This window comes from Penaeus japonicus, unplaced genomic scaffold, assembly GCF_977035675.1.
Source record: "Penaeus japonicus unplaced genomic scaffold, GWHDUDI00000001_assembly GWHDUDI00000023, whole genome shotgun sequence".
NCBI classification, from domain to species: domain Eukaryota; kingdom Metazoa; phylum Arthropoda; class Malacostraca; order Decapoda; family Penaeidae; genus Penaeus; species Penaeus japonicus.
In genome coordinates, this window is record NW_028234425.1 from 16,016,241 (window position 1) to 16,026,240 (window position 10,000).

Below are 10,000 nucleotides of genomic sequence, written 5' to 3' on the forward strand. Positions count from 1 at the left end.
CGGGATTCTCGCCCGCACTGGCCGCGACCAAGCGCTATACGCCCATTCACCCAGGGCACTGGCCAGGAGGATAGCCATGACAAAATATCTCATCCCCGTCGGCTGACCCTGCAACACTTGACGTGATATCTTGTCACCCGTCATTAACGGGTTAAAACACTAACATTTCAGGGGGAAAAAATGGGCATCCTACAGAGGATTCCAAGTCCTTTTTTTTTTTTCAACTGTTGTTTTTCTTTTTTTCTTTTACATATGGCAGATTGTCAGACATGAGAAGTACTGCTTATATAAAATCTTTTTATAATTTCCAGTGAGGTTATGGATAATACTTCTGACCTCTCGGGGGATTCATTGGTACAGTCAACGGACTCTGCAATAGCTGGCTCTCCCGATCTGGAACTAGAGCAGGAGACACAAGACTTTGGCAAAAAGGAGTCAGTTGTTCAAACCAATGATAAGCCAACTGGAGGTTCAGAGGTGGAACAGCAGATCAAGGAGAAGGTACAAAATAAAGGTGAAGAAAAGGACAGAAGCAAGGTAGAGGAGACTCTCACACAAGACAAGCTGTTGGATGAACAGGTAGGAAGAGATTTTAAAACAAGATGGCTAATCATAACTGTTTGAGATTTATATAATACTTTTAAATTCTGTTTTTGTAGATTTTTAGGTTCAGAGATTGTACTGTGATTTAGAAAGATGCAGTATGATCACACTAACCTGTTTTTTGGAAGCTTTTGGCAATGTGAGACAAGTTTGTTGATGGCCTGTATATTTGTTTTATTATTTTGCTCTTTTCTGATTGGAACAACACATTGACTTAAATGGACATTATCTGTGTTGAGTTTGACTAATGGCATAGTAGTTAACAATTGAAGTTTTGGTCTTTAAAGAAACCATAGATTATAAATGTTATGTAATATTGCAGGATAGAGCATATGTTTGTTATCTGTATACCAGAAAAGAAAGACTATATAATCATAGCTGTTTATCATACTTATTTTCATTGTTTTGTTTTGTTTTACTTGTATAGTCGTACATATAAATGTGAGTTCAGGTGGTTGGTATCTTGGTGGTATAGAAAGTGCAATTTCCCATAAAGGATAGCTAGGTCAGGTGTTGCAGTTGCCAGTTGTAATGGAAAGTTAATTTACATTGAAATAAATTTGATACTGTTTTTCATCTTAAATGGAGCGAGTGTACTTATGTTGGCCTTTTGCTGTTATCTGATTTTCAGAATATTTTGCCATGTGATTTGAGGTGATTTTAATTTTATATCAGGAGTGGTAGTTACTTGGTATCATTTTAAGAGGATATTATTTGCAGTTTTAATGTTGTTTTATTAGATCCAATTTTGATGGATTTTTTATTTAATCATGATGTGACCAATGTTAAGGATAAGGATGATGTACATCTCTGTTTTCTTTAGAAATATTTATTAAGCATGATACCTTTATGGAGAAAGAACAACTCTATATTCAAATAGAGGGTTTGTAAAGTCATAGTAAAACAAACAGTTTTGATAATACAGAGATCTACAACAAATTTAGTACGTATTATTATAGAGAATACCGTGAGTAGCTAGGATTATGGATTAAGTTTGAATTGTTCTCAGTCTATTAGAATAATTCATCGGGTAATAGCATTGGGTCAAAATGTCCTAAATATAGAATGAACAAATCCATTCATCCTGAAATGGTTAGTAACTGATGATTAATATTGATACAGCAAACAGAAGGCAAAAACAGCAGGAATAAGAGAGTACAGGCACACCCACCAGTGGAAAATCTTGATGCTTTACCTAATCCAAGCTCCCGAAATGGAACTGCATCTATGTGGGATGAGCAGATACAGACAGAGGAACTATCAGATGATAACCATAAATATGAAGATTGTTTTCATGAGGGTATTTCATCTGAGTATGAAGAATGTGACCAAGGAGAAACTTTACCTAATGATATAAACTTGCCCCAGAGTTCTGGTCTAATTAATAATGAAGAGATTGGGATACAAGAAAGGTCAGGTGACTCAACTTGCATTATAAATGTGGAAAAATCAGGAAAAGAGCAGCATGAGTTGAATGAGTTGCAGGAAGTCAAGGTAGATTACATGCAACAAACAGCCATCAAGGATCAGTGTGAAGAATTAACACTAAATAAAGAAGGGAAGGAACAATGTGAAGTTAGACTTGAAAGTGTGAAATATTCATTACAACCTGAAGTGCCACCTCATTCACAGCAGCAAGAAAGTGCAACTTGTTCACCAGAATGTGAAAAAAACAATTTGGATCTCAGTAAAAATTCTAAACATTCACCACAGCATGAAGGGGAAAAACATTTACAACACATAGGAACAGAGTGTCCACAGCAAAGCACAGCAATAGATATTTCACAGCCACATGGAAAGGTAGATCAGACACATTATAAAGAAATGGACACCTCACATTATAAAGAAACAGACCAAGAACTAGAAACAAAGGACTTGGAGCTGAGTTCTGATACTGATTCCATGGTTACGGCACAATCATTTCAGGTTTGTTGAGTTAGTATCTGGGGATTAGTAGAAACAGAATTATAAGGTTTTGTAGGAAGTAATGCTGTTGGTAGATTACAGAAGCTTGTTTCTTTTATCTATGTACCTATATCGCTATATGGACCTGTGTGCATTTCAGTGTTCACTTTGCCTACTTTAAATTCTGAAATCAAAAGTAAGGTAAGCTTTATGATACTCAAGAGACTTGTTTTTTTCTTTTTTTAATGGACACCAATAAAAAGTTATTACTGTGTTGTATAGAACATTTATGTGTGACAATGAATGGGAATAAAGAAGGACAAGTTTCATGAATTTAGATAAAACAAATGGAGTAAGATATACTTTTGTTCAATCCTTCTCTCTTTTTACCTTGTGCTTTTCAAAAGATTGTAAGGTCTAGAGTTGTTAGCTGCAGTGAAAACTTTGGTAATTTTAATGGTTATATGTATGATTCAGATGCTTTACTTTTGATTACTGAGGATGCAGCAATTGGAGTGAAATGGAACAAACATTAGTAATTTTCTTGTAAGAAAATGGCTAGAGTAGATTGGCAACCTTGGTGTATTCTTGACTACTCATTTTAGTTACTGATTATGATACATGTCTTCATAATAAGTGTAAAGCAATATGAATTATAGTTCTCACTTATGAGACAAATTAGCAATTGCACTTATTTTTAACTCAATAACGACAGGGTGGTTTTGGCTTTGCTGGTCTTAACACCAGGGTATTTTGCTGAAGTTGCAGCCACCTGCTAAGTGCATGATCACATGACGTGTCGACCATACAAAAAGCCATGATGTAATATCGCATCCCCATCGGCAAGTGCTGCCACCACGTGATGGGATGTCACGTCATCTGTTGTTTATGGATTAATCTAGAAATTTGATGGTATAGAGTGCTGTAGGTTGAAAGCTCATATTGCTACTTTGAAGCAGTTATTTTGAATAGGAATATGGGTCCTGGTATATTGGCATATTATAGAAGGGGTGTTAATCTGGTAGATCATATATATACATATATATACAATTAGACAATTAGAGTAAAGCTGGAAGAAAAATGAAACATGATAATAGACTTCTAAGAAATGGTACATGGTAAATGAATGTTTGATTAAAGTTAAAAGATGAAGCTGATGATTACCTCCTAATCAAAGATTGTATCCGAAACAGATCCCATTGAAAGAAAAAAGCTCTGAAGAGGATGGCTATGAAGAAGATGAGGAAGAAGGTGAAGAGGACATCAGTGAAAGTGAAATGGTTGTTTCAGCATCAATCCAGTTTCCTCTAGCAAAAAAGGGTAAGGCATGTGACACACTTGTATATGAGGCTGTTAAATGTAGACCTTTGTTGTTTTACTTGTGATTCGGTTCTTTACTTCTTTCTGGATATTCCTTCTGTATGATTGAGGTTGGATTAGTTATCTGCTTGACTTTATCAGCCGTATTCTAAGTTCCTTGCGCACAGAGTACATGACATGAACATGTCGTGTTTGGTATTTTAGAATGTTCATGTCAAAAGCATGGCAAAAGCGTAGCAAAGTCGTAGAAAGTATTGGAATAATTGTGAAAACTCCCTGACATGGAGGTAGGCTTACCACGATAGTTACACAGGCGAAAAAAATCATATTTTTACTGTACTTAATCTTACCCTTACTTCATATGAGCATACTACGTTTGAAAAGTAATATCTACATTGGATATATTAGGCATCATTGTCCTAGACTTGGATTACAAACTCTTTTAGGAAAACATAGATTCTCTGCTGATTTTGAGTTTCTTTACTTTTTGGTGGACTTTTCCAATTAGAGTGAAGTTAAATGAATGGTAAAAGTAGTCAGGAACGTAAAGTTCAAGTAAATATATATATGTAATGTGTATACATTAGATTTATATGTATGATATATTAAAGATACGCATATATGTACAGTATATACACACATAAAATAAGGAAGATCTATACATAAACACATGATCCCTCTCATCTTGTTTGTTTTGATGGAGCGTAGACTGAATTGCCAACCAAGCATTTGTGAAATGGTTGTCAGTTCTTTAACTAGGAACAAGTACAACGACTGATTCATACCAAAATTGAACTATCTTTAGTTAGTGCTACTTATGATTGTAGTTTCTCTTATGAATTTGTCATTTGGACAGTGCCATTCATCCAAAACATGTTAGCTTTGGAATAGTTGGTAAACATGAAGCTGTTGGAACAGACGTGCCGCACTTTTGCATCCTAGAATACCACCTTCGTGACATGAACACGACATGCAGAAAATGTCCTAGAATACTTCTGTATAGATCACTTCATTGATTATATATCATATCAAATCTCCTTATATACAGATGGAGGCTGCGAATCCCCAGAGGAAACAAAGCAGCCTCAGGCCAACGCATCACCAGAAGTAAATGAAGGAGTCACGGTCCAAGTCCAGCACCAGGTTTTGCAGCAGCCTCCCCCCAAAGAAGGTCTTTAATGTTCTAGTATCTTTTGCTCACATTTCCTTATCTGGATGTTCCTCTTTATTTTTTATAAGACCCTGTGACAGATTTTGAGTTTTGATATTTCAATGTGAGTTTGTGTATTGGCATGTTTGGTCTTGTCTTTCCTGGAAAAAATAGGTGGAATTTTCATATCCTTCATCATGAGGTAAACTGCATAGATTTTTCAAGCCACAAAACAGTTTTTCAGAGAAGTGATATATCCTTGAACACACATACTTATGAGCCAATACAACGCCTTTAACCCATTCACAACGGTTGACGTGTTATCACGACAGAGCTTAAATTTCTGGCTGGAGTAATATATTCCATGATGATGTGATATCATGTCATCCGGAGCAAATAGGTTAAGTCACATCACTACACTTCATGTCATGCAATTTTGCAAGATATAGTGCAACTCCATGCAGTATATGGTGTACACTTTTTAGTGCTGCTGCTCTGTACATTACAAATAAGCTTACACTTTCACTGAAGAATATTATACACAAGATGCAACTTATGACCATCTTGTCCATTGTTGCCTAATTCAATTACAATAGTAATTAATTTTATTTTGCCAAAAATAGGCAGCCCTTCAGGTTGTGAAAGTGACGTGGAAGATAACACAGAAGAGGACTCCAAGAGTATACCTGAGGAGTCGACCCATCCTGTATCATTAGCTTCACCTGCATGTCGCATCCCCAGCTCTGTGCAGTTGCCAGAAACAGTTTCCCGTTTGGACACCCCTTTCGGCAGTTCTGTATTCCTGGTGGGAACGGCACACTTCTCACGGGAGAGTCAAGATGATGTTGCTACTGTGAGACTTTTACCTTTCTTTTTTAATTTTTTTAGTGAATAGGGTAATTTTTCAAATATAATATTTTTTTTCCAACATTAGAACAAAAAAAATCCTTATTTCTTGAGAACAAAAAAATTCTCTATCATCATGACCTATTACAGTTTTTTGTGATTAATTTGTAATTTTGATATAACTGGTTCATATATAAGAGTATTGAAATTATTGATCTAATAGTGATCTAATTAGGGGTTTATCAATTCTCAGACAATTAGAACAGTCAAACCAGACATAGTTGTTGTGGAGTTGTGTAAGGCACGTACAGCCATCTTACAGCTGGATGAAGAAACAATCCTTCAGGAGTCGAGAAACCTAGACTTCAGTAAGTGTATGCTTCATTTCTTTTCTTTTTCTTTTCTTTTTATATATCATCATCTTATTGATTATATACAGTATATAGTAAAGTTCTTTAACCCATTGCGTACGGGTGTCATGACATACGTGACGTAGGAGCTTTGGCCTGACGACGGGCGTCATGACGTACACGACGTTCAGGGACTTTGGATCACTGTGCTATTTTATTTTGCTATGAAAAAGGAATGAGTGATGATGGCTACTGCAGTCATAATTACTATAATTACCGTAATATCGTGCAAGCTTAACGTCCAAAACCTAGATGGCACCACTTTTTCCTAGCACCAGCAGGTGAGAGAGCCTTGAATGGCACCCATCCACGGTCTCTAGTAAGCACTGTCTCTATAGAGCGATGGCACACACTAAGTTGATGAACCCTTGCTCAAAACTACCGCCGATGAAGGATGTGCAGGCAGAACGAGAAGAGGAAGGTGACTCAATCCATACCCAGTGTCTAAAATGTGCTCCTGTGCCAATATGGATGCCTTTCACTGTGGCACTCACAGTCACAAGCACAGATTTCATTCCTCTTCCCTACCTCTTCTTGTTATATTTATTGTAGGTGGTTATATGTTTCGTATTCGTTCATGACAGCACAAAAATACGAAAAAATAAAGTTGCCTTTTGTCCTCCCATAAAACAGCAATTCTTCTATCACATTGAGTATAAAGAAAATAATGAGCTAATATGGATAATATACTACAATTTTAGTCAACTGCAGCACTGATAGAGCCTGTCATATGGCACATATAAGTCTCTAAACTCAATAAAACACACAAAAAAATAAAACACAAAAACCGCTCTAGTTTTACAATGAATGACTGAAAGAGAGTGGGATGCATCAAATTATATTGCTTCAAGCGGTCTCTCTCTAAAATAAAACCTATCCTGGAGACTGGGCAAGCAAATTTATCTCCGTCTGCAATGGGTTAATTTTATGGATATTCCTTGAAACATATGGGCCTGTTTTATATGATGTTTTAGAAAACTTGATTGTTTATTTTTAAAGTGTCAGTAATGCCATAGTATATCATCCAGTAAAAGCAGAAAGGATGTTCTATAGCCTGTCGGTTTTGCTAGCTTAAAAAATAAATCGGTTTGATTCGAAATATTATGGAAATGTTATTAATCCATTAGCAGTGGATGGCATGATTTGCTGCAAAGGCAGAGTTGGTCATAGATGTGGATGGCACCGTGCCAGACAATGTAAACCAGCCATCCTACTGCACAAATATTTAATTAAAACTGAGACCAATGGGTTAAGTGAGCAAATAAAAGAAATATAGAAATTTGGATATGCATTTTTTTTTTTTTTAACTGCGAAAGCTATCTTTTGAAATTAGACAGATGATGATTGTTATTCTATGGATTATTCATCCTGTTAATGATTATGGCATTGCTCACCAGTCTTTTTTTTTTGTTGGAGGAAAAAGAGGAAGGTATTTACTGATATGTGTACATGATTTCTGCATCTGTGGTTTGCTTACAAAAATAATGGAATTGGTTTTAAAGGGTTACCCAAATTAAAAGTCTACAAAATTCAATGTTAGCATATTTACTGCAAACAAACAACCACAGTACTTTTCAAGAATTTACGGAATCTTGTTAAATAGAAAAGATAGGAGAATTCAGTAATGGTAATAATGATTATATGTTCCTTTCAGAAAAAGTACAAATGATTATGAAACAGCATGGAAAAATCCAAGGCATTTTGTACTTGCTTCTTCTCTCTTTGTCTGCACACATCACAAAACAGCTGGGGATGGCACCAGGAGGAGAGTTTCGCACAGCTTTTTCTGAGGTAAACATTTAAATGAATTGAAATAGCTTTTGTACTGTCAAAAAAAATGTAAATTTATGTGAATATATGATTGAAAGAGGTTTAAAGTTGTAATTTAATTTTACATATTTACTCAGTTTAGTCAATATACATGCTATCATAATCCTCAGTCACTAATAGAGGATTATTGATGAGAAGTAAGGGATGCCAGATAGTGCTTAAGTAACCATTTATACTTTCTTGTAATTTATTTCATGCACAGATGCATAGATTTGCCTTCAAAATTGGAAAATGAAGTATTACATCACTTGCCCTTGCCCAGATAATGTAATATTATGTCAGCCACAACAGATAGATTATTTAGCGTTGTATTATCATTAACTTTTTTTCTCCTTGCAGGCACGCAGATCAGCTCCAGGTTGCCTAATACAGTTGGGTGACAGGCCAATCCAAATTACACTATCTCGTGCCCTAGCATCACTCTCGCTCTGGCATAAAGTGAAGCTTACCTGGCATATCCTTACGTCAAAAGAACCAATTAGGTAAGCACTCTGGTGAATATTGTTCTTTTCTGGGATGTGAAATGTTATTAGGATTTTGATAGCATAAATGAATTGTTCTGAAAGAGGGATTACCTAAAGTTTGAAATAGAGATAGTGTTTTTATAATGAATGTTTACAGTCATCAAAAAGGGTCATGTGGAACATAACCAAGGTTATCGTCCAAAATACAGGAAATTTGCTTTATATATTACTTTCCACTCTTTGTGTGTATAAGGACATTCAATACAGATACTTTTACACACAATGAACTAGTCCCTGACTCACTGACTGATTCACTCCTTCCTGTCTTCACACAATCCTTTCCTCCTCCCCTCCTTTCCCCCTTCCTTCCTACTCTCCCTACCAGAAAAAAATGCAGGCCTACCACAAAATCAATCACTTGCCTAATATCACAGTGTCTTCTTTGTGTTGACAGCAAGGAAGAAGTGGAAAAGTGTAAGCAGAGAGATTTCATAGAAGAAATGCTTGCAGAGATGACAGGACAGTTTCCAGCAATTAGCGAGGTGTTTGTTAAGGAGAGAGATATTTACCTGTGTCGGTCCCTCCAAGCTGCTGCCCAGCCTGTTCCTAACCCCATGTCACCCACTGGTAAGAGATCAACAGATGGGGCTATTAGAGTATGGTATCTGGTCAAGTTTTGTTTTTCTAAGATCTTGGATATTCTTCACTGGTTTTTAAGCTTTACTGTAGCTGTGTTATGCTATTACTCTTTAACGCTTCATTCTAATGCCCTTTATTACTAGTTGAATTCAACTACAATTGCAGCTTGTAAGGGAGTCTGAGTACTATAGAAATCTGATACCTTCCGCTGAGGTTTTGTACAATGGAAATCTCATACCATACTGATTATATTCCATTAACAAAAAGGTTTACATGGTGAGGGGTCTGCCTAGATCCTGTTAGAATTTTTCCAGGATCATGTTTTTAATTCGTTCATTCCTCTGAAAAGCATTATTTATCTCTTTTATGACTATACAGGTATGTCGCCACGTGTTGTTGTTGGAGTGGTTGGCATTGGTCACGTGCCTGGAATTGTTGAACACTGGGGCAAGATCACTGATGAAGACATTCCTCCTATCATGAGGTAAAATACTTTTTTTGTTTAGTTGTGGAGAACTTGTCTATTTTTCAAGTGTGTGCTTATCATTGTTATCGTTGTTATTTATTATACATGTGATTTTTTATCATCATATTCATCTTCATCTTCATCTTTATTGTCATGTTTCATTTTTCGCAGGATCCCACCCCCCAGTTTATCGAGCCGCATCCTAAAGGTCACCGCCAAGGTAACAGTGTATGGTCTCCTTGGCTATGGTGTGTACAAGTGTTTGCCAAATGCAGCAAAGTCCATGATCCACTCTTCTGTCCAATCTACGATGTTGACGCTGAAATCCCTACCTGAACAATGGACGAAGTAAACCACAGTAGGTCTT

At 36.3% G+C, this 10,000-nt stretch overlaps 1 protein-coding gene across 8 annotated transcripts in view; it reads left to right on the top strand.

The window, feature by feature from the left end:
• Window positions 1-10,000, top strand: part of LOC122257601 (uncharacterized) — a 28,672-nt gene that overhangs the window by 17,386 nt on the left and 1,286 nt on the right. For 3 of the 8 annotated variants that reach the window (XM_086550158.1, XM_086550159.1, XM_086550160.1), the window contains exons 3-13: window positions 312-579; window positions 1,726-2,529; window positions 3,702-3,828; window positions 4,877-4,999; window positions 5,602-5,831; window positions 6,078-6,192; window positions 7,889-8,025; window positions 8,404-8,546; window positions 8,983-9,155; window positions 9,546-9,651; window positions 9,805-9,981. In XM_086550158.1, coding sequence (XP_086406284.1) covers window positions 312-579; window positions 1,726-2,529; window positions 3,702-3,828; window positions 4,877-4,999; window positions 5,602-5,831; window positions 6,078-6,192; window positions 7,889-8,025; window positions 8,404-8,546; window positions 8,983-9,155; window positions 9,546-9,651; window positions 9,805-9,981 — 2,403 coding nt within the window. Of the gene's footprint in view, window positions 1-311; window positions 580-1,725; window positions 2,530-3,701; window positions 3,829-4,876; window positions 5,000-5,601; window positions 5,832-6,077; window positions 6,193-7,888; window positions 8,026-8,403; window positions 8,547-8,982; window positions 9,156-9,545; window positions 9,652-9,804; window positions 9,992-10,000 lie in introns of all 8 variants that reach the window. The other 5 variants (XM_086550163.1, XM_086550164.1, XM_086550165.1 and 2 more) reach the window with 2 other exon arrangements.